The sequence below is a fragment of the Falco naumanni genome, chromosome 4 (genome assembly GCF_017639655.2).
Source record: "Falco naumanni isolate bFalNau1 chromosome 4, bFalNau1.pat, whole genome shotgun sequence".
Lineage (NCBI taxonomy): Eukaryota > Metazoa > Chordata > Aves > Falconiformes > Falconidae > Falco > Falco naumanni.
In genome coordinates, this window is record NC_054057.1 from 84,481,601 (window position 1) to 84,504,470 (window position 22,870).

Below are 22,870 nucleotides of genomic sequence, written 5' to 3' on the forward strand. Positions count from 1 at the left end.
GCTCAGAGAGGAGCTGCAGCAGGAGCAGCAGCAAGATCAGAGGCGACGAGGAGATGCGATAGCAGGCGGCGCGGGGGGCGATGCTCCCCTCTGCCTTCTCTTAACGACGTATCCTGATTGAGACTGCAGAGGTTAAACTGACCCACCGTTCATCCACATCCCCACCTGGACGGGATCTGACATGAAGGGATGAGCAGAAGGATGGTCTGTGCTGCGTCCTCACATCCCGCACGGATGAGTGCTGCTGGCCTTGGTGCAGGGCTGGTGCCGGAGGCAACGGTCAGATACCTGGAAAACCTGAACCCTCCCGGTGAAGAGCAGCGGTAGAGCAGTTTGTAGCCAAAGCAGGAGTAGAGAAAAGTGTGGCTAGCAGGAAAAACTTCAGAAAGCCCTGTCTTCCAGCTGTGTGGGAGCTGGTGTGGGAGCCAAGTCCCTTTTGCTGTCTTTGGGGCAGCAGCAATGTTGGGAGGAGGCTGGGCACTGCAATGGGCAAACTGCTGCTGGGGGATGGGGCATCTCCCTGCTCCTGAGAGCTTCTCCCACCGTGGGGATTCACTCCTGATGAGAGCTCAGGGACCCACCACCCTCCGGGGACATCAGGGCATCTCCACGTGTGTCTGCTGGGGTCCTGGCAACACGTCTGAAGGGAAGCACGGCTAAAGGACTTGAGGACCTGCTGGCTCAGTGCCACCGTGCAGAGCCTTGATCGAGAGCTGACCCCTCACAGGGGGATTAATTCTGCAGCTCAACAGGTACGAGGTGGTTGTATCCCCATCGTGCAGCTGGGGAGCCTCGCTGGGGCCCTGCCCCCATGTGTAAGGGACCCCAGTGCGCTGCTGTCCCGCTCCTGGCTTGCAGCAGGGGAGCGAGACGCTGCAGCCTATCTCTCCTTCCCAGCACTTCCAGCAGGAGCTGAGCTCCTGGAGTTACCTTGCCCAGCTGGGAATGGGATAAAAATTAGTTGCTCTGAAGCAGGAGGGAAAAAAAATAGAGGGGTGCACACATGGTGTGTTGGGGCGAGCAGAGCTCCGCTCCCGCTGGGCTCAGTGGGATGCAGGAACCAGCAGCAGCTGCTGCTCGGGCCGGCCAGGTCCAGGCGCTGCGGGGTCCTGCTGAGCTGCGGATCTCCCCGGCTGCGGGGGCTGATGCTGACTCACGTCTCACCCCGGGTGGACTTCGACCACAGCTATAGCCTGCTGCAGGCCAGCACCGGCAGGGCCTCCCCGCACCATCTGTCTCCCCAGAAAGCATCAGGGACCGGGGGAGTGTGGGGTGAGCAAACATCCCACTGCCAGAGAGAGAGGACCGGGATCCATCCCCTCTGCTCTCCCAGCCGCATCCTTCCCTGGTGCACCCGGCACGAGTTGCCCGCATCCCACCGAGCAGCGGGGGCTGCCGGGAGCATCCCGGGCCGGCAGCCCCTCCACGTGCGGCGATGTCGATGGCGGAGAGGCCTGGCTCGCAGGCAGGCAGGGCAGGGCGGCCGCCGAGCTGCTTCGCGCTCCCCCAACGCCCACGTAAGGAAGTGGTTGCATTTCTCGGAGAGGAAAAGGGAAGTCAGGCTGCCTCGGCGGGGCGGCCAGCAGCTCCCACCGCTCGCTCCGGGCTGCGGTTCGTGTCGACTGCCCAGAGTCCATGAACTAGCCCTGCCTGCCCTGCCTGCGCTGCCTGCCCTGCCTGTGCTGCCCAAGGTAAGGAGCTGGGGCTGTCCCGTGGGGGCTGTGGCCATCACCCCTCCTGGTGCTTGCACCCTGCTCAAGGGCAGTGGGACCCCCGGTCAGAGCTGCTCTGCAGTCCAAGGGGTGCAGGCAGCACCTCGCTGATCATGAGTTTCGCTGTTGCTGTGTTTTGGGCTTTTTTTTTTTTTCTCCCCCCTCCTCCTTCCCCCCCCCCCCCCCCCCCCCCGCTTTGGCAGAAAGTTTGAGTTTTATTCTCTTGCCAGAGGCCTGGCAGCTGTGGGGTGTGGGAAAGGGTCCCCTGGCAGGGGTCCTGCAGGGGTAGGTGCCGGCAGAGCCAGAGCTGCCTGCAATCTGTCCCCCGCGGGCATCAGCTGCCTCCTGCTTTGCCCAGCGTGAGGAAGAGGGTCAGAGCTGCCCTCCATCTGCCCTGGGACAGTGGTGTCCCCCCAGGGCCAGGCTGGCTCCTGGGGCACCCCACACCAACGCTTGGGGTCCGAGGATGGATGTCCTCAACCTTGCTGGCAGGAGTACAAGGGCTTGCTGTGGGGAGCACAGGGGCTCCCCGGGGGTCGGTGGTGCAGGAGGACCAGACCACCATGGTGGCCGGGGACAACTCTGTGAGGTCCTGTGGTTCCCAGCAGGACCGTCACTGTGACTGTTCGCACGGGTGGGTGCAAACCCACCTCCTGCCAGCCCGGCAGGCTCAGCAAAACCCAAAATACAGCAGCAGCAGCAGCAGCAGCCCTGGTGCCGGTTTCCTCCCCAGGCTGGGAGGAGCCCCCAGCGCTCGGCTCCTGCCAAGGTTTGGTTATCTCCTCCGAGGATGTTTCCGAATGCTCAGGGCTGGCTGGGGAGATAACGGAGCTTCATCAGGTCCCAATCCCGCCCTGTCTGGCCTTCTGAAAATACCAGTGTTCCTCCCTCGGGAGCCTCCATGTTGAGTGGGGGGATAACCACGGCCCCTCCAATGCTCTTCCCTGCTGGGGAAGGGGCTGCCAGGCTCCCTGTGGGTCACCCCATGGCTCCCCCTGCGCAGGACCGGGCTCAGCCCATGGGCCATCAGCAGGGAACTGGCTGTAAACTGGCTGCTGGGGAACCGAAACACAAACCACTGCAGGGAGCGGTGGGGGATCAACCGGCTGAGCAGCCCTGGCTGCTTATCGGGGGGCTGGGGGGCAAGTGGCTGAGCCCGTCCCTCCGGGTGCTGGCATTGCATGGGTGAACAGCAAGACCACCCCCGGAGGAGGGTCCAAGCCTCTGAGCAACCAAACGAGCCAAGAAGAAAAAAAACAAAAAACATTGCTTTTTCCCTAGCCAGCGTTGAAGCGTTGAAGCCGGAAAGCGTGGCGGCACACCCGGCCTCCCATCCCTCCTCCCGGGGCCATTCCAGCCCCGTCCCTGTTTCACACACTTTTCTGCTCCTGATCTTTTGCAATGCCCCCAGCAGCATCCCCGCTTGCCGATGGTTTTATCCGGCACTCGTGGTGCTGCTCCGGCCGCAGGGCTTGGGGCAGAGGCACGTGGGGGTGGCAGCTTTGTCCCCTCCTGCAGGTGACCCCTGGATGCTGTGGGGCAGGTCGGTGGGGCTGGGCTTGGGCAGCCGCGTCCTTGGCCTGTGGGGGTGGGTGCTGCAGGGGGCTCGGCCGTGGGGTGCGGGGCAGCAGGGGTCGAGCTGTGCATCGGTGCTGGGATCTCGCCACATGTAACAGGCAGGTGATGGAGCCGCACAGATTTTCTTTTCACCAGCCCAGGGCAAAGGTTTGCTAGGAGGGACTTTTTTCCGTCCCCTGTACCATTTCTAGCTGCCAAAGAAAACGGGCAGCATTCAGCGAGTTCCCAAAATAGCTGAGAAGTGAGCTGTGAGTAATCCCCCTCCCTCACGCCCCGGCGAGGTGTTTCCCTGTGCCTGTGCCGTTACCTTGCCTGGGTGGCCGAGGGGCTGCACCGCTGCTCTGAGCCCTTCCCGACCCCCGGTACCCGGAGGGGACCCGTGGAAAGCTGCTCTGTGCTGTGACTCCGGAGCTGTCGGTGGGTGCTGGCGGAGGTGGTGGGAGCTCAGCCAGGGGAAGGGATTAGTCACCAGCTCGTGGGGCTGGGCACACATGGGACGGGATGGGACGGGATGGAGATGCCTCTGCAGGGCTTTGGCTCTTCCTAAGTGAAAGGCAGGGAAGGAGTAAGCAGATCTGGCCCTGTGGGGCTGGTCGGAGGAGGTGGTGGAACCCTCAGGGTGGATGTGGGGCTGGCAGTGCTGGCACCAGGGTCCCCATGCACCTGGCCAGCCCCCCAGGCTCCAGCCAGCCAGGGCACGGTGATGGCATGGTTTGGAAGTCACTGGAAGAAGTCCCTGCTTCCCATCTGGTTACGGGACACCCATGTGGCACCCAGCTATAGGGTGCTTGGCCATGGACACCCAGCTGGCACCCAGCCACAGGCCACTTGGCGTGAGGTCCTGGCCATGGGGCAGCATCTCTAGCTCCACCCGGACCCTCAGCCCCCCGAGCTTGGGCAGTCTCCTGAGTCTGGAAATCCTGGGGAAGCCCCTTCCCTGGCAGTGCTGGGATGGGGGCTGTAGTGCGGGGCTGATGCTGGTGGGAGGGAATTTTCAGAGGGGCTGTGAGCTGGGGGTCCCGCTGGGGGCTTGTCCCTGTGAGCGGAGCAGCATCTCCTGACGGCTGCGGGGGTCTCGCCCCAGCCCCAGCCCGTGAGCCATGGCCTACCACAGCTTCCTGCTGGAGCCCATCAGCTGCCATGCCTGGAACAAGGACCGGACCCGTAAGTACGGCTGGGGCACCCCATCCCGAACCCCCGGGGGCGGCCTGAAGCACCAGCTCTTGTCCGTGCAATGGGGCAGAGCGGGCTCAGGGCTGAGTTTAGGGAAGCACGGACAGATTTGGGGGCTGGGACAGCACGTGGCCCCCATCCCCCTGGTCCTGCTGGGGCAGAGCTGGCATGGTGGGTGCCATCACAGCCGGCCCCGGCATCGCAGTGGTCAGAGCCAGCGTGGGGAGGGATGGATGAAGCCGGAGAGCAGAGGAGAGCAGAGCCTGGTGATTCACAGCCGATGGCATTTCCCGGCCACGGCACAGGGGACGTGGGAGAGAACAAAAAGGGCTTTCTCTCCTGCGGCTGCTGCGCCGGGCAGGCGGGGCAGGATGGGGCTGAGCGTCCACAGCTATCCCATCCCATCTCATCCCATCCTGTCCTGTCTCATCCCATCCCATCCCACCCGCCTCACGGGACCACTTGCTGGGGAAGGGAGGACGCTGGGCTGTGGGGTCCTGGGGGAGGTTCTCCCCTCCCATAAGCACAGTTTGCAGGAGCAGGGGCAGCTTCAGGGCAGCACAGGGCTGGGGTGGGGGGCTTGGTGGGACTGCATCATGCAGATGGGGCTCAGTGGGGTCCCCCCATGCCCCACTGAGCCTGGAGCACAGGAAGGGGCAGGTTGATGCTGGCTGGCCCCGTTCCCCCCCTGGCAGAGCCCATGAGGGAGGGGGGGGGCTTTGCCCCGGCTGCTCTTGCCCCGCAGAGATCGCCCTCTGCCCCAACAACCACGAGGTCCACATCTACTGCAAGCAGGGGGCCAAGTGGAGCAAGGTCCATGAGCTGAAGGAGCACAACGGACAGGTGACAGGTGAGTTCCAGCTGGCAGAGGGGACAGGGACATGGATGGGGGGTGGCCGTGCCGCAGAGCCTGTCTGGCCCCACTTGGTGGCACCAGCAGGTTCTGGATGGTGGTTGTGCAGCAGGTAGAGGAGGGGGAGCAGGTGGTGTCTGCACCTCCTGGCCCTGATTGAGCACATCAGAAAGCACCTTGTGGGTGGGATGGATGAGATGGGGAGGGATGATGTGGGATGAGATGGATGGGGTGGATGGATAGATGGGAAGGGATATATATGGATAGATGGAGTGAGATGGGTTGGATTGGAATGGGGTCAGAGGGATGGGACGGGAAGGGATGAGGTGGGATGGGGTGGATGGAGGGGAGAGATGGGGTGGGCTGGGTTGTGATGGAATGCTTTGTGGTGGGAGGACTGGCAAGGGATGGGGTGGGATGATTTGGGGTGTATGTGGGAATAAGGCAGAGAGACTCTGGAGCAGAGACCACCCAGAACAGCTCTGCCTTCAGATAGCCTCCAGCCCCAAGTGACCCGTCCCCATCCCCATGGCTCCCTGGGTCCCCCTCAATCCCCCACCCTCCAGGCATTGACTGGGCCCCCGAGAGCAACCGGCTGGTGACATGTGGGACCGACCGCAATGCCTACGTCTGGACCCTGAAGGGCAATGTCTGGAAACCCACCCTGGTCATCCTGCGGATCAACCGGGCCGCCCGCTGCGTCAAGTGGTCCCCCAAGGAGAATAAGTTTGCTGTGGGCAGTGGCTCCCGGCTCATCTCCATCTGCTACTTTGAGCAGGAAAATGACTGGTGAGGGTCTGCCGTGGCCTCAGGGGCTCTGTTCTGGGAGAGATGGAGGAGGGAGAAATAGAGGGGGCATGGATGGATGGGATGGATGGGAAGGATGGATGGATGGAGGTGAGACAGAAGAAGATGCGGGAGGCAAAGGAACTGGAGGAGGACGCAGAGGCAGATGAGGAGATGGGGATACTTCCTGTGCCCAAGCTGTTACTGCAGGGTGGTGGCCCAGGGCAGCTCCTGGGGTGCTTGGGGGCCCCGACCACCCTCAGCCAGCCTCCACGAAAGCCGGGGGGGGGGGGTTTCTGGGGGTGGTGATGCTCCCCCGCTGATGCCAACCACTCTCCATGCAGGTGGGTTTGCAAGCACATCAAGAAGCCCATCCGCTCAACGGTCCTCAGCCTCGACTGGCACCCCAACAACGTCCTCCTGGCTGCCGGCTCCTGCGATTTCAAGTGCCGGTGAGGAGCAAGGAGGGTGGGCAACTGGTGGGGCCTGAGGTGGGTGGACCCCCCAAGGGTGGGTTGGGGTCTCACTCTGGTGCTGCACAGAGGTGTGTGGGGCAGCCCAGTACCCTGGTCGCCCATGGGGCTTCACCCCTCCAGGTGCTGCTGGGAGCCAGGGATGGGGCACAGAGGAGATGCAGGGAGGGCTGGGGGGTGTCCTGGGGACCATCCCACTGGGGCACCCCACAGGCTCTGACAGGGAAACTGAGTCATGCAAGGGGGCAGGGATGGAGGCAGCTCCGGTGTCCGGGGACGTGTGGCAAGGCTCTCTCCCTCCCCAGGATCTTCTCAGCCTACATCAAGGAGGTGGAGGAGCGGCCCAGCCCCACGCCGTGGGGCTCCAAGATGCCTTTCGGGGAGCTGATGTTCGAGTCGAGCAGCAGCTGCGGGTGGGTGCACAGCATCTGCTTCTCGGCCAGCGGCACCCGTGTCGCCTGGGTGAGCCACGACAGCACCCTCTGCCTCGCTGATGCCAGCAAGAAGATGGCGTAAGCAGGGCTGGGGCGAGGAGGGGGCTCGGGGCGGCTGTACCGTGGGTGCTGGGCAGGTGGTTGTCCCCAAAACCATCCTGGTGATGGAGACATCTGGGTTGGGTCAGACCAAGCAGATGTGGATGGAGGAGGCAGTGTCTCTCCTTGTAGCCTTGTGGCTTCCACCTGTGTTAGGAGCTGTGCCGGTCTCAGTGCAATGGCTGAAGCTCAGCTCCCTGCTAACGCCCTGCCCTACCTGCCCTTGTAGCGTCGCCTCCCTGTGCACCGAGACCTTGCCCCTCCTGGCCGTCACCTTCATCACTGAAAACAGCCTGGTGGCTGCGGTGAGTCGGGGCAGGGGGTGCAGGCAGGGTGGGCGCCGTGCTGGGAGTCAGCAGGAGGGTGCTGAGCAGGGCATCACTGGTTCCCCAGGGCCACGACTGCTACCCAATGTTGTTCACCTACGAGGAGAGCCAGGGCACGCTGACCTTCGGGGGGAAGCTGGACGTCCCCAAGCAGAGCTCCCAGCGTGGCCTCACTGCCCGCGAGCGCTTCCAGAACTTGGACAAGAAAGCGAGTTCGGACACTGCCAACGCCATGCTGGACACCCTGCACAAGAACAGCATCAGGTGCCTGCTGGGGGGACGAGTGGGTGCAAGGGCAGGCTTGGCTGGGTCACCTGTGGGGCTGCTTGGGTGTCTTGGTCCCCAAGCATCCTCTGGCTGTGTTGCTGCCCAGCCTGGGAGCTGTGACTGCCCTGGAGCATCCCTGGGTATCTCCAGACCATCCCTGCACCCTGGAGCATCCCAGGGTATCCCCGAGCATCCCTGGGTATCCCCAGGCCATCCCTGCATGTAGGTGGGGCAGATAAAGGGGTCCAGCCCTGGGAGCTGGGACAGCCCCAGGGCTTCCCTGGGGAAACCCTACACATGGCGGGGGGGGTGGGGTGGGGGGAGATGAAGGGGTCCAGCCCCACTCCCACCCACCGGCTACCAGCCCCGAGGGCTCGGCAGGGAGCCAGGGCTGACTCCCTGCTGCCTCTTTGTGCCCTGCAGCCAGATCTCGGTGTTGACTGGCGGGAAGGCCAACTGCTCACAGTTCTGCACCACTGGGATGGACGGCGGCATGAGCATCTGGGATGTCAAGGTGAGGCGTCCCGAAAATGTCGTGGTCCCCCCAGACTGGGAGCAGCCAGCATCAAACCCTCATTAGCCACAGCTCTAATTGGAACCCCTCATCCTGCTGCTAGGCAGTCCTTTGCTGTGGTGGTGGTGGGTCCCACAGTCCTGGGTGGGATCTCCTTTAGCCCAGGGCTGGGTGGGGGACTGCCCTGGGTGGCGCTTTCACAGCTCAGTCAGAGGTGGGGGTTGACACCAGCCTTGGCAGAGGGATCCAGCACCCTCTCCTGGCTTCAGCTTTGCCCACATGGCTTGAAAAATGAGCCAAAACCAGCAGAAGTTGGGATCCCCTCCCCATAGGGATGGGTTGGCACGGCAGGGGACAGCTTCGCCCCCAGCTGTGTCCCCACTTTCAGCTCCCCAGCCACCTCCGGTCACCTTGGAAAGCAAAAAGCTGATGAACAACCTCCCGTTCCCATTTTAGAGCCTGGAGTCGGCACTGAAGGATCTCAAGATCAAATGAAGGAGCCATCCGGGAAGGGCATCCCGGCTGCCAGCCTGCTCCTGCCGCGCCTGCCTGCTTTGCCCCGCGAGCCCCCGCGCCCCGCGAGCTGGCCACGATGCCACCAGCACGCGTCCCCGGCTGCCAGCCAGCCCCGGCGGCTGCTCTCAGACAAGAGAAAAATGATTTTCTTTTTTACTATTTTTGTTACCATCCTACCTGATGCTGGTCATACATCGCTTGAAAGAAATAAAAAATAAAGTAAGGAATTTCCTGTATAAATCCAATGATATTTTTTTCTTAAACAAGCTGAACGTGAACATGCATGTGGCTAGAGCACATCACAGTTGCTGTGCCGCATCCTCCTTTCTGTCCCCAGCTCTGGAGATGAATCAGGACAACGGGAAAAAGGGGAATGTCACCTCCCCGTTCCCTGCTTCTGCACAATTTCAAAACATTGGTATTAGAGAGAAGGTAGGGGAGAGGATAGAGGTGGCAAGTGAGTGCGGGCTTCCCCCATTGCTCCCAGCACCCGTCTCCTCCTGGACACGTCAAGTGCCACCAGGTGTGGGATTTCACATCCTGGGAGCCAGCTCAGAAACCTTGGGCTGCCAAACCAATCCTGCCCCTTCCCAGCCCATCATCGCGGCCTGCCAGGCAAATTTTATCGGAGCACCCCCAACTTCCCCCTTCCTCATCTGTAGCTCGGGGTACGCGCAGTCCCACCTCACAGCCAGACTGGAAGGACAAAGCTGCTCCCAGGAGTACCAAGGAGCCTTTGAAGAAGTTGTAAGAAAGTGGATAAGCCCTGCTGTTTCAGAGCAGGGTTGAATTGCATGTGGTAAACAGGGGCAGGGTCACACATCTCACGGAGGGTATGAAATTGCGATGAAGTGGTTGCTAAAGGCTTTGGCAAAGGCAGAAGAACCAGCACCTGGTGTGTCAGGGCAAGCGAGACGCCCTGCCGCTCCTTCAGTGCCGCTGTGCCTTAAACGGCGCGTCTCTGCAAGGGGAAATCCTGCATTTATCACCGAAGGAGAAGGAACCTGTGCAGCGCAACACGGTTACTCCTCCTGGGATCGGACTTTGCTGCAACAGCTCAGGCTAAACCCTGTTCCTGCGGCGCTTCTTGAAGCAGAGCAGCCCTCACGCTGACCTCGGCCCGGGAGGGGAGGGCTGGCCTGCAGAGAGGGACGGTGACATTTGGGTTCTGGTCCAGCCGTTAGTTAGTGGGAGGTGTGTTCTGCTGGGAAAAAGATTTTTCCACCCATTTCTGTGTGTTCACCCCATGTGAAGAAGGCCCCATCTCTCCCCCTCACCACCTGTGGCTTCTGCCCTGTCCCGTCCCAGGCATCAGCCTGCTGCCTCCCACCACCCTGCTGCCGCCACCTCCCGAACCTGTGCCAGCCCTGCCCCCACCATCAGTTCTTCCCTCTCGCAGCTGACAGCAGGGCACCTCTCCTGGTACCACGCATCTGTCATAGCTCCCTGAAGATATTTCCTGTCTCAAATCATGCCTCGGGGCACAAAAGTTCCTGGGGAACAGCTGCAGGGCCTACACCTGTGCCCCCACGCAGAGATGACCCAGCATTCCCACACCAGGAAAGCGAATTCCCCCCAGTGCGGTCTGAGCAGGCAACTCAACAGTGACATTCCCTGTAGGACATCCCTCTGTCACACCCTCATGCCCAAGTCCCTGCAGCCAGGCATGGACAGGATGACACAGAACAAATCACATTTGTCATCCTGCGTGTCTACAACTGTAACCTCTGCTGGTGACCGCGAGAGTGCTCTCATCTCAGCGCTGGGGCTGAATCTCCTCCAGCCTTTGGCGAGTGACTCTGGGAGGTGCTGGTGTCGCTGGCACAGGCTGGCCTGGACCTCCTGGGGTGCAGCGGGTTAGAGCACCTCCTGCTCCAGCAGCCCTACACCAAGAGACAGGACATCTGACAGGGTGACAGCTCGGGGACTGGCCCCCTGACAAGGACAGACTGCAGCCTGAGGGTAACTCTTCTCCACTGTGGTAACCAGATTGTGCGGGGGCGGGGGGGGTGTGGGGGGGTGGGGTGTAGAGACAGCGGGAAAAGCTTTTTGCCTTCAGGCTGCATCTGCTGATGGCGCTGCTGAACTTCGAGCCACATTCCACACCACAAACAACACAGAAACGGCAAAGCAGCCAATGCAGAAGTCACCACACCATCAGACCGCTACAGCACCTGGCACCTCAGCACCAGCCTGTACACTCGTGTTCATTTACACACACACACCAGGTGATGACAGAGCAGATATGATAACTTACATTTTAATCAGCCAAATATACAAGTTCTGTTGTTGTTGTTGTTTTTTAAACTTTATCAAGTTTTTTTATCCATCTGGGTCTGATACAATTAATGTTGTTGTTTGTTTCCTTTAAATAAAGGATGATGTGGTTAAAAACTGGCACTATCCCTAATAAGGAGAAGGAAAAAAAATAAAAATGAAGAGGAGGGAAAAGGGGAGACTGGCTGCAAGAAAGGAGGGATGAAACCGGGAAGGAACGGCACTCCAGATGTCCATGAAGTCAGGCTCCCAGCTTATACTGCAACACCCTGCAGCAAAATTTGATGGGCCATTCGCCCAAAAGGATTCTGCAGATACATTATCTTTTGGGCTTTCACTAGCAAGTCAAGGTTCCCCACCCCATGCCCCACCCCATAATGACCCCACAATCTATTTTCTTGCAATCTAATATTTGAAGCATCTCCCCTCCCGCACAGCTCCCTCCCACCCTGCCCCCTGTCTATGAGTTCTTAACCCTAAAAACAGCAAAAACATTCAGGTTTCCAAACTGTTACAGAGAATTGCTGTTCAGCACAGTTCTGCACCAAAGATAGCAGCTGCCCCTAACCCCAAATGGAAATCTGTGCCAGGATGAGGACAAACATTGTCAGTGTCTCTTGGAGGTGAAAGTGACTTCGATGCCTCAGTACACCCTACGTGGCATCAATGGTATGCAACACGACAGAGTTCCTGGCAGGCACCAGGCACAGTTCCCTGGCGTTTCCTCCTCTTGCATGTCCTGTGCTTACTTGTTAAGGGATAGAGACTGCAGTCTTTTACCTGCCATGGCCGCTTCGTCTTTTGCTGGGGGAGGAAAAACAACAGAGGTTTCACTACTTCACAGCGCACGGCAGGGAGTCGGGGTGGCTTGACAGCCCCTGAGACCAAAACCCCATGAGTCATGTACAGTGAGGTAACGGGAAAATATCCAACCCTCCCCGCTAATCCATGGCAGAAACCCTCCAGAGTCAAGAGAAGCAGCACCCCTTGCATGTTCCCTCTGTCCTTGGCCTCTCTCTTCAGCCGTCCACACATCACCCTGCTGCTGATGCTCAAATTTCTCTGTGGAAGCTACTGAGAAGCCATGCTCATCAGAATTCCCATTCACACCTATCAGAGCTGAAGAGAAAGTCCAGGCAGGGGAGGAGTGCCGCAGACTCCCTGGGCAGTTTGGATCCCCAGCATGCAAAGCAGAAAAATCACATCCAGCACAAGGAACCCGCCAAACCCCCAAACTGGAGCAAGCATTGCCTGGGAGGCTGAGGACAATATGGATGTCAAGGGCAACTCCCTTCCCTCTTGCCCTGCTCCCTGTTCAGATGTTCTAGAGCTTTATAAGAAAGAAACAGCCGATTCTGGTTTTGATGAGAGTTGTGAAGACAGCAACACCACACAGTCACAGGAGATGAGGGATTACTATGTATGATATGAGAAATCATGCCTCTTGGCAGTGCAGCCACCACAAAAAGAAGAGGATATGATTAATTACTCTCTAACCTTTTCTTTCTTCTTCTTTCTTTCTGGCAGCTTCTTCCCTTTGCTTCCGAATGATGGCTAGTCGGGCGAGATCTGCCTTCGCTTGTTCTGTTTTACCAGCTAGGTGCATTTTCATGTATCTTTCTTTTGCCTTTTGTTTCTCTATTTCCTCTCTGTTTGAGTGAAACACACCAGTCACCAGAACATCACGTAAACACGCAGGCAGAGGCAGAGTGAGGGAGACTTTCTGACTGGGAAGGGAGTGAGGATGGAGATGGACTGCCCACAGAGACTGGGGGCCCTGTCACCAGTTTTCAAAGCAGTTTTTACCTATTGCAGGGTTTGAACAGGAACGATGACAGAAAGTATTTCTGCTTTCGTACAGCTAAATACAGACACTGACACACAATGAGGTCACATGAATTAGCCCCAGACTGCACAGCACCATTACATGTTTTTCCCAGCTTTACCCTCAAAGGTGTACTTCTGCTGAAGCAATCTATCCCAAATAAGCAAGCTTAAATCTTTCACTCTGAAACTCTCCATTGCTAAATGGAACTAGAAGATTAAACTTTGGTTCTCATCTGATTCAGCTTCTCAGACAACTCACCACGATGCCTGGAATCTGGGAACAGCTACCTGTCACTAGGGCACCTTCTGTAGCAAGATTAAAGCGACCTCTGGTTAATGGATTTCAGTTACGTCTGGGTTTTGGCATAAAGCTTCAGGGAAGGAATGGCCTAAATCCGCCTCTCAGCAAACTTCACTCCCTTAGTGCACCTGGCCAAGCTGCCTGGCTCCAGGATGGCCACAGCTGCTCCCAGAGGGCAGACAATTTCTGTAAAGTTTGTAAGGAAAAGACATTTTGAACCACAGTGAGTCCTGCTCGACAGTCTGTTGCTGCTCAGTGTCTGCATTAGACAGCAACACATTTAAAGGGCTTCCCTGAAACACCAACGCATACGCAGCAGGGAAACACCTCCCCGTGTTAAGCTGCTGCCACCAGCAAGGACGCAATTCCAAGAATGCACTAGCTCCTGCCAAGGCAGCAGGAAAGACTCACCGCTCTCGTCGTGAGAGTTCCTTAGGTCCATCCAGGTCCAGCTGAGTTACTTTTTTGGTTGTCTGAATTACACGATTGGGATTCTCTATGTCTATCAACCCTTCCACTCCTTTGCGCTTTTGCTAAGGTTCAAGAACAAGAGGAAGGTTAGGAAGCTTTCTCGTACCCAGCACTCTGTTGCACCAGAGCTCATTAAATACACTGCAACACACCCCAAAAGCAGAATTCAAGATGTTTTTACTACCAGACAGCAAAACCATACATGAACCAAGATTTATACTGCCAGGCATCTTCAGCCTTTTCTGAAATCTTCTTGCCTTTGCGTCTCACTTGTAAAATTACACAAGTTTTCATTCTGAGGACAAAATGCTGTCAAGTAGTTTTTTTGGCTTCTAAAAATAGTTATTCCATAAAAAATTTACTATAGGTAGCTCTCAAAGAGAACTTGGAGTCAAGAGTGTGCATGTCTCTCCTGCCCCAAGAATGTGGGTGGTGCAAATGCATTAAGTGACTTGAGAATGACAGTACCTGATAATCATCATCATCTTCATCACTCTCATCTGAATCTAAAGACTTCTTCTCCTTTTTAGGGTCCCCTGTTGCTCCTTCGCCTCCTTCCTCTTGCTCCTCTTCTTCCTACAAAATCACAGGAAATTAAGAGAAAAATGTATGTCAATAAAAATCCCAAATCCAACAGTGACTCTTAAATGAGATCGTTTTGGAGGGATTAGAGACAGCTCCGAGAGCACTGGTGCTCCTCACGTGGCCCATGCGACACCAAGGGTGCCTGGCTGTTACAAAACAAGAGCTCATTCTCAACATGTCAGTGCACACCACCTGCCCCAGCAGACCACCTTTAAACAACTCTGCTGTTCTCTCTGTGTAACAGGCCAGGAAATCAATTGTAAAAGCCAGAACTGGCACTTTACTTTCCCCAAATGAAAGATCTCCAGGAGACAATCTGGCCCAGGTTTCCAGTGCATAATATCTCAGGGACTGGAAACCACACAGATGTAGTGTAGAGCTGGATCCCATCCTAGATCTAGATAAAAAAAAAATAATCCTAGAGAAGCTCAAAGTGACAACCATCAACCAGAACATTATTATCCAAGAAAATACAGCCTATTTTTAACACTGCTTTTACTAGTCAGAAACCTAGCAATTAATTTGTAAATCATTAGACGATAAGAACAACTAACATGGGTGTGAATAGCCACGTATCTACCACTGCCAAATATCCCTCATCCTAGCAACTGGCTGCGCTATGGGCAGTAAGAGGGGTAATTTTGTTAATTATTTTTTTTAAGCTCTCCCTAACAAATTAGTGTTACATCTAACCATCGCTATGTGGTATGGATTAACACCAAAACAAAGAATTCCTTCTCAAAGAGCAGTTCTCTGGTTTGTTTTGAAACAAGACTTCAAGTGGGGTCCTACTTGTCCTGTGTCCTGTTCCATTTCCAGTTAGCATTTTTATTAACAACTCGGAAGTAGAGAACACTCGTGAAGTTTGTGAATGACATCACACTGGCAGTAGTTGGAATCATTCTGGAAAACAGGATCAGACCCATAAGTGGTTTCAGAATTTGGAAAGATGGCATGAAATCAAGAAGGTGGAATCAGAAAACAAAACCAGAGGAGTTATACTTTGGAAGAAGAAATCCAACACAAAGTTGGAATATATGGCGAAGCAGCAAACCACACAATCATCTTGAGTTGCAGCTGGTCAAAACATTAAAAAGGAGTCAACAATATGGCTCATAACTGCTTGAAAGAGTAATCTTCTTCTCGAGGTATTCATCAGTATTTCCTACAAGGGGTATAATTATCCTACTGTAGTCAGTGCTGAGGCTTCAGCTGGAATAGTGTATTTTGGCTTAGGCAGCACTTCCAGAAAGTCACAGAAAAGCAGCAGTGAGAGTGTCATCGTAGCTGTGATGATCTGGAAATACAAGACAGCAAGTACTGCAAAAAGTATCCATGCCTCTCATAACACCAGTCAGGTAGATGTGGAAGCGGGGGCAGCTGTTACAGTCCTATGTTGGGACATAGAAACACACCCAAAAAAGGAGTCATGCCAGAAAACTGTTCTCTCTCCTACAAGTCAGAGGAAAACAAGAAAATCATGCGTACAGGAAAGAGGCAAAAGAGTTTGGTCTTTTAAATCTAGAAGAGAAAGAAGGCAAATACAATAATTTCAATATGCAATAAGATGTCAAGATGTGAGCCCTTTTTCTCCATAGCCAATCTGCAGAGCACAGACAGAAAAATCAGCTGACACTGGAGACCAGAACGATGACATATGGGGGGAAAACATGCCTAGAGCTGCTGTGTGATCATCCTCCCTACCTTTAACCTTCAAATTGTGAACTGGATGGTCTACCTGGCCTCACTTTTGTGAGGCACCAGACTGGATGACACCATGCAGTCTCCCCAGGCAGAGATATTCAGAATTCATACTGTGATCACTGACAGAAAAATCTCCAACACTTGACTAAGCTGCCATTTCTCATGAACTGCAAGATAAGCATGCTGTCCAGGCCAGGACTTCTGACAGTAAGCATGTAACGCAGGCAAAACACATACCCTTGCCTTTTGCTTTTCTGCTTGGAGCTGGGCATCAATCTCTTCAGGACTTGTGTACTGTCTTGCTCGGCCTTTGTGGCCTCCTTTTCTACCTGTACAAAAAAAATAAATTAATAAATGCTTTAGGGGCAAGCTTCCAGAAAGTGTACTCCTCCTGCAGCACTCTCTGGATTTTCAGTGCAGACAGGATAAACCAAAACAGCTTCTCTGACAGAATCTAAACAACAACAACAATGAAAAAGACACCCTGAACCTGCCAGCCTCCATAAAACACTCCCAGATTTTTGGGTAAATTGCACAGAGATTTGGGATTATTGATCTAGAGAAAGATACTCAGAGAATTGGTTCCTTCTTTCCCCTTGGGCTGTGTTTGGAGACACCAGAACTGAATGCAGCCTATCAGCTGTACAGCGTTTTCCTAATCAAGCACAGGCCCGTCTTACAGAGCGAGCCAGAAAAATCCTCCCTGAAGGGGATACCCCTTGTCCCTCAACCATCACAGAGCCGTGATGCCAGTTACGTGGCAACAAGCTTCCAAGTGTCCCCACAGCTCTTGGTGACGCCACCCTTCCTTGCCCACTCATGCCTGTGCTTGTGGCCTCTCTGATTCACTTCCCGGGTTGGCAAGGGCTGCTCAGCCCCACAGCCACGCTCTGTGCTTCCTGCACGGGAGGAATCACAGCGTGTTCCTGCGGCTGCCGCGGTTACAACCAACTCTCTGACAAGCTTGCCTCCTTAACCCCTCCCTTATACTAAGGCTGTGCCAAGACAAAGTAGGCAGCTAATTGGACAAAAGCTTTGGGAATTATAATGAGAGCTGAAAGACTACGAAAAGGAGCCTCCATGTTCCACTGCTTTATAAGGAAAAATAAAAACAAGCTCTAGGAAGCAGGAAGAGGAGAGAGTCAGCTTAGCTGGCTGGGCTGCCCGGCTAAGATGGGCTCTCAAGTTTATTAACAAATTGCTGAACCCATTAAAGCTTCCTGCAAGTGACTGCTCTGTTTATGTTCTTACAGCTCCAAGAACTGCTGGGAAGCAAGCTGAACAGAGCTGCCTCCAGCCTTGAGCCAGGGAGCTCAGGGTACAAATGGTCCACGAGATTAGCAAAAAGCAAACAGCTTCGGCAAGGGAGCTCTCTGCTACTGCAGGAGTCTTTGAAGTCCAAGGGAAGGAGCAGGAAATCCTTGCTCGCTCTCACCTTCCCTGCTTCACCTGCCGAGGACAACGGAAACCTTATGGTGGCGGGGAGGGCTGATGGGGATTGTCCTTTCTTCCTCAGGAGAGGAAGGCAGGAGGCACAGGAGGGACCCGCCACTGCTGAACCGATGTGCCACAGCCATGGCCGGCTGCACTGTCAGACTCAGAAGGACAGGGAGCACCAGCGCAGGCAGCCTCTGTGCACTGCGAGCTTTAGAAATGTAACATTTTCTGACCAGCCCTCTGCTCAGCATAAACAAATTCTCACACGCTTTAGCTCAGTAAAAGCTGAGCTGTGGAATAAATTATCTCAAAAGCCTCACTGCAAAGCCTTACAGAGACTCCTGAGATGTTTTTCCTCGCATGAAATGGGGAAGCGCAGAGCCCAGATTCTTTCCTCTGAACTCAGCTGTGGAACGTTGTGGACACTCAAACCATAAGCACAACCAAAAGCTTTGCTGCACCCAAAGGCGTGTGTCTCCTCTTCCCAACTATCCCACACGGTAACACTGACACCCTCTGGGAACAAGATCTGCCAAGGGAGCACTCTAGCCCAGGAGACTTTATCCTGCTGCCCAGCAAATGACATCACTCTAAATGGAACAACAGCAATATCTTTGACACTACAGAACACCAAGAAAACTGAACTCAACCAAGCTCAGCCCGTGCCAGGCAGTCGTGTCCAGCTAGGCTCAGAATTTCACACTGGGCTCAGAACTCAAGAACACAAAAGCCTTATTACTGCAAATAAAACAACAGTAATAAAGGGAGGGAAACAACTAATGAGAAATTATCTTACATTAAACACCTAAAAAGCAGCAAATAGAAGAGTGAATCAAATCTCATTTGTATTCAAGCCTGCACGGGGAGAAGACCCCTTTGAGTGGGAGCAGCAGTGCCACCACCTCAGCGGCTGGAGAGACTGTGGGGAGCTCAGCAAGGTGCAGGGACAGGGCTCTGCTCTTTGCAGAGACATCAAACCGCACGCTGGACAAGCAAAGTGCTGGTTCTACATCTGCCACTGACCTACCACATCATGCTGCACAACTCAGCTCTGCTCTGTGCCTCAGTTTCCCCATCTGTAAAACAGGGATAATGATTTTTACCCTCCTCTGTGAAGCACTTTAAAAACATAATCACCTACAGATTTCACCTGCAGTAAAGACCACTGGCACCTAAGGCAGGCGCACTCAAATACACTTGTCTTCAGCTTTAAACAGCATAATTAAGGAACTTAAAAGAGAATGGAAGAATATTTAAGGAAATACCTTTTTTACAATCAAAGTATTAAAAAAAAGAATGAAATAATCAGAAATAATTTATTACTGACCGATTAACACACACACACACCCATTTTGTATTAAACAGTGACTACAAAAATTCACTCTTCTGCTAACAATACAGTAACTCCTACTGACTCGGGGGTGGGGAGGCAAGCGAAGCTCCCTCTTTTCTCAAGAAGCAAAAGGCTTGAAACAAACATTTAAAACCGTATGATGAAATGTAGAGCAGGAAACCCTGAATTATGGGGCATTTAAACATGGTAACCAGGGTTATAACCCACCGCAGTTCTTTGCCTTCATAAAAAACAGGCAAAAGCTTCAGCCCTGTCTACTAACGTTGTGCAAATGGACACAAAATAAAGCGCTTAAAGAAAATCTAAATAGGGAAGCAGATTTAGTCCTAAACCTTGGGAAATGCTGATGAAATAAATTGGAGCAAACTACAGGGAAGATGAATGATGAGGGCTGGTTTACATTAATGTATATGACTGGGGTTTCACAGAGCCAATTATGCAGATGGTGCATCTGGAGAAGGTTCTGGGTGGATCCAGCTCCGCCGTGACAGCCTGTCAGTCCCTCATTACTTCTCCTTAATCACAGAAGCAAGTCAGTACCCGCTCCGTAATGCCCAGACGCGGAGGTGCTGAAGCCCTATGAAAGCAGCTACGTTTGGAGCCCCTGACCCGAAGACCACCTCCCCACCCCCCCCCTGCCCCTCTGGGCCGGACCCTCGCACTCCCCTATGCAGCCCCTCAGGCCTCCACCGCTGACCCACCGGGAGGGGATGGTCGTTAGGCACCACACAGAGCCTGTGTCTCCCGGGGTGCCCCCCGGGACCCCCGTGTAGCTGCAAACTCCCCTCCCCGGGCGTCCGTGTGCCACCAGCCCTGCCCCGGGGGAACCGGCTGCGGCTCCCAGCCCGGCGGGGAGCACATGGGGCCCAGCCCGCTCCCGGCCCCACGGGGGCGTCCGGCACCGGGCATCCTCTGGGACTCCTGCGATCCCATGGCGCTTGCTGGGGGGCACAGAACTGGACCCCCTGCTCTGTGAGAGACGGGACAAGCTACCATGTTTTCGGGGGGCGGGGAGCGAACCGCCCACCCCACCTCGAAGCCCTCCAGAAGCGGGCGGGGGGAAGCAACCGAGACCACCCCAGAGGCCATCCACAGCCGTAGGAGGGGTGAGGGGGGCTTCCCTCTCCCAAGACCCTCCGCAGCCGATAAGGGGAAAAGGAGACCTCCCCGCCACCACGCTTCCCCAAGGCGGGGGAGAGAGGGAAAGAGACCTCCCCTCAAGACCCGGGGACGGGGAACGAACCCTGTGTCCGTGTCCGTCCCCCCCCCCAGCCCACGCCGGGGGGCAGGAGGAGCCCTGCCCGCCCCGAACCTCCACAGCCGGAGCCTCCCCCCACGCCTCTCCTCTCCTCCCTGGGGCTGAGGGGCCTCCCTCGCCTCAGCCGCCCCCCGCCCTCCTCTCCGCTGCCTCTCATAGGGGCGAATCCCCCCGGCCCGGCCCCCACCTCCTTTCGGCATCGCGGCGGCGATGGCGGCTGCGGCAGCTGCAGCGAGGCCCCCCCCGGCCCCGAGCGGCGACCCGGAAGCGGAAACCGCCCCACCCCCGCGCGCGGCGCGCGGCCCTCGGCGCCCGCCCAGTCCCCACGGCCCGCCAGGCCCCCGCCGCGAGGCTGCCCTCGGCACCGCCTGCGCCGCCGGCACGGCCGCCCCCGCCCCGCCAGGCCCCCCCCGCCCCGCCGCGGGCAGCGGGACCGCGTCCCCTCCCGGCGGGCCGCGCTCTCCGCCCTGCCCCCGGCCCAGGGGGGGGCGCGCACGGCGGGGCCGGTGTCCCTCAGGCAGCGCGGCGGGCTCCCCGGCGGGGCGGGGCTGGGGCAGCGGGAGGCCCCGCGGTGACGGCGGCGGGAGCTGCGCCCCTCAGCTGGTAAGCGGGGCGGCGGGGTCCCCTCGCCCGGCCCGGCCGCTCTACCGCCACGGCCCGGGCCCCGGGGGCCGCGCTGGGGCTGGCGGGGCCGCTTCACCGGGGCCGGGCGGGTGCTGCTGGGGGTTGTTGCTTCAGGGCGGCCCGGAGTGGGGGTGGGGCAGCTGGCGGCTCTTGGCTGAGGAGAAAAAATGATGTACTGTGGTGAGGCGGATGCGGCGCCCCCCCCCCCCCCCCCCGGCGGCCGGACTAGGCGAGATTTTGTCTCTTTTCACGAGCTCCGTAAAGCTCATTTTCATCATCAAACTGGGAAATGGCAATAGGGCACAGAAATCTTAGGAACGATATGCCCAACAACTGTTTTCCCTTCGTTTTTTCTAGTGATTTTTAAGGACTTGGAAGCAGCCGCACGTTTGAGTGCGGGCAGGCGTTCCCGAGGCGATGCCCAAAGTGAAGCGGAGCAGGAAGCCTCCCCCGGACGGGTGGGAGCTGATTGAGCCAACACTGGATGAGCTGGATCAGAAGATGAGAGAAGGTAAGCGGCAGAGCGGGCTGTTCTTAGGGATGTGACCTGGAAACCAGTTAACCCCTAACTACTTCATGAAGCACAGCCTACCCCGCCAGCAGAGGTTGTCCTTTTCTGTGTCCCTGCCTCGCAGTGGTGCTGCAGACAGGCTGGGCCAGTACTGGCTGCTTTTTTTCTGGGTATACGCTGGTTACAGTGCACAGAGGTTTGGCGTACAGTTGTTTCAGGGCATGCCATGGCTGAGCCACAGCTGAAGCTCGCTGGTGTGTGTGGAGGGACTCATAGTTCTTGTCCGTGCCGTTGCTCTGGTCTGACGAGCCAGGGCAGCCATTAAGTCACCGGCCCTCCCAGTGTGGGTCGTGTCGTCCCCACTGCCGTTCTGTTTTTATTTCCTAAAGGAGCTGTTCCAGGTTGGGTCCTTTCTGTTTGAGTCTTCTTCCATTAAGCTCAGCCTTACCTCTGCAATGTATTAAAAGTTATGAATGTTCTTGGAACAGTTTACTGCACAGTGACTAAGGAGATAAGTTGGCTGTCTGAAACCGTCAGCTGAAACCTAGTATTTGTGTTCCCTCCCAGCGGAGACTGAGCCTCATGAAGGGAAGAGGAAAGTGGAATCCCTTTGGCCAATCTTCAGGATTCATCACCAGAAAACACGTTACATCTTTGATCTCTTCTATAAAAGAAAAGCTATTAGTAGAGGTGAGGAGCACAAATGCCTTACCCTGGGCAGGGGAAAACAGAACAGAGTAAGATGCCTGCCTGTGGGTGAGCCTGAACTGGGGTGTTGGTGGGAAGGATCAGGTTTCTGGGGAGGGAAGATAGAAGGAAAGCTGGCAGCTGCCTGGCTTTAACTGCTAGATATTACAGCTACTAATCCCTGATAGTTACCCAAGAGCTACTTGTGATGGTGTCTATTCCTCTACAGAGCTCTACGAATACTGCATCAAGGAAGGATACGCTGACAAAAACCTGATTGCAAAGTGGAAGAAACAGGGTTATGAGAACCTCTGCTGCCTGCGATGTATCCAGACGCGGGACACCAACTTTGGAACCAACTGCATCTGCAGGGTCCCCAAAAGCAAGCTGGAAGTGGTAAGAGTTTTCAACTTGTTCCTCTGCTTGTCTGGACCCTTGCAGTACTCGGTCTAACTTCTCCCAGGTCAGGGACGGCAGGGGAGGTAGTGCTGTTCTTCCTGGTCATTTCCTCTCGTTGTAACATTTTCTGTCTTTGCTGGTGGAGTTGGTATCCTGTTGGTTCTAAAGGTACTGTCAGCTTTGGCATGCAGTTGTTTAAAAGTTGTTAAAAGTATGGGAAACAACAGAAAACTAGCCAGTAGAAACCATTCCCACCCAGATCCATTCCCTGCCTGGAGGCCTGGGCCTGCTGGTCTTGCTTGCTCATGGAGCTTGGCTGAAATACCCTCCTGATGTTCTTTCTTCCAGGGGAGAATCATTGAATGCACTCACTGCGGATGCAGAGGCTGTTCTGGGTGAAGCCTTTAGCCATAAGACTACTTTTTGAACTCTGAGGGGTATCATCCTACATAATGGACTATTAGTGCAGTTACAGCCCCCTTCTGTGTGATTGGGTATTTCTGTAATGCAATTAAAACAGCAACACGTTTATCTGGATCATACAATGGTGGTTGTTTCTGAGTTGGGTTTGTGTAGTCGTTTATTTTGAAATAAAGCCTGCCTTCCTGAGAGAGTGCTGTGATCTGGCAAAACATTTCTACGCCCTTCTTCTGCTGGACGTGTTCTGGTTTGTTTGTTTGAAGGCTGCTACATGAGGTGTTCTA

At 55.8% G+C, this 22,870-nt stretch overlaps 3 protein-coding genes across 7 annotated transcripts; 2 read left to right on the forward strand and 1 right to left on the reverse strand.

Moving 5' to 3' along the window:
* The first annotated feature begins 1,526 nt into the window (after positions 1–1,526).
* ARPC1B (actin related protein 2/3 complex subunit 1B) lies at positions 1,527–8,956 on the forward strand. 4 transcript variants are annotated; one of them, XM_040591680.1, is made up of 11 exons: positions 1,527–1,691; positions 3,572–3,707; positions 4,375–4,454; positions 5,209–5,313; positions 5,883–6,105; positions 6,447–6,554; positions 6,881–7,087; positions 7,338–7,413; positions 7,502–7,698; positions 8,125–8,215; positions 8,672–8,956. In XM_040591680.1, exons 3-11 carry the CDS (start codon positions 4,391–4,393, stop codon positions 8,708–8,710), a joined length of 1,110 nt encoding a protein of 369 aa, XP_040447614.1. In that variant the 5' UTR covers positions 1,527–1,691; positions 3,572–3,707; positions 4,375–4,390; the 3' UTR covers positions 8,711–8,956. The 4 variants fall into 4 exon arrangements, with proteins under 4 accessions (XP_040447614.1, XP_040447615.1, XP_040447612.1 ...); XM_040591681.1 differs by having other exon boundaries at positions 4,381–4,454; XM_040591678.1 differs by lacking the exon at positions 3,572–3,707.
* Positions 8,957–10,975: 2,019 nt separating this feature from the next.
* PDAP1 (PDGFA associated protein 1) lies at positions 10,976–20,223 on the reverse strand. The gene is made up of 6 exons (XM_040591682.1): positions 20,133–20,223; positions 16,134–16,225; positions 14,076–14,183; positions 13,548–13,669; positions 12,506–12,657; positions 10,976–11,812 (listed from the first exon to the last, which is right to left on the reverse strand). The coding sequence occupies exons 1-6, from the start codon at positions 20,143–20,145 to the stop codon at positions 11,754–11,756; spliced, it is 546 nt and encodes a 181-aa protein (XP_040447616.1). The 5' UTR covers positions 20,146–20,223; the 3' UTR covers positions 10,976–11,753.
* Positions 20,224–20,414: 191 nt separating this feature from the next.
* BUD31 (BUD31 homolog) lies at positions 20,415–22,777 on the forward strand. 2 transcript variants are annotated; one of them, XM_040591691.1, is made up of 5 exons: positions 20,415–20,548; positions 20,927–21,080; positions 21,648–21,770; positions 21,997–22,163; positions 22,515–22,777. In XM_040591691.1, exons 2-5 carry the CDS (start codon positions 20,987–20,989, stop codon positions 22,563–22,565), a joined length of 435 nt encoding a protein of 144 aa, XP_040447625.1. In that variant the 5' UTR covers positions 20,415–20,548; positions 20,927–20,986; the 3' UTR covers positions 22,566–22,777. The 2 variants fall into 2 exon arrangements, with proteins under 2 accessions (XP_040447625.1, XP_040447626.1); XM_040591692.1 differs by having other exon boundaries at positions 20,479–20,548; positions 20,938–21,080.
* Positions 22,778–22,870: the final 93 nt, after the last annotated feature.

Coding starts and splice junctions, on each gene's coding strand:
- ARPC1B (XM_040591680.1), top strand. CDS start 4,391: ATGGCCTACCACAGCTTCCTGCTGGAGCCCATCAGCTGCCATGCCTGG. Junction 7,414..7,501: donor AAAACAGCCTGGTGGCTGCG/GTGAGTCGGGGC, acceptor CTGGTTCCCCAG/GGCCACGACTGCTACCCAAT. Junction 7,699..8,124: donor CTGCACAAGAACAGCATCAG/GTGCCTGCTGGG, acceptor TGTGCCCTGCAG/CCAGATCTCGGTGTTGACTG.
- PDAP1 (XM_040591682.1), bottom strand. Junction 12,658..13,547: donor GAACTCTCACGACGAGAGCG/GTGAGTCTTTCC, acceptor TCACTCAAACAG/AGAGGAAATAGAGAAACAAA. Junction 11,813..12,505: donor GAAAGAAGAAGAAAGAAAAG/GTTAGAGAGTAA, acceptor TTCCTCCCCCAG/CAAAAGACGAAGCGGCCATG.
- BUD31 (XM_040591691.1), top strand. CDS start 20,987: ATGCCCAAAGTGAAGCGGAGCAGGAAGCCTCCCCCGGACGGGTGGGAG. Junction 21,081..21,647: donor GGATCAGAAGATGAGAGAAG/GTAAGCGGCAGA, acceptor GTTCCCTCCCAG/CGGAGACTGAGCCTCATGAA. Junction 22,164..22,514: donor CCAAAAGCAAGCTGGAAGTG/GTAAGAGTTTTC, acceptor TCTTTCTTCCAG/GGGAGAATCATTGAATGCAC.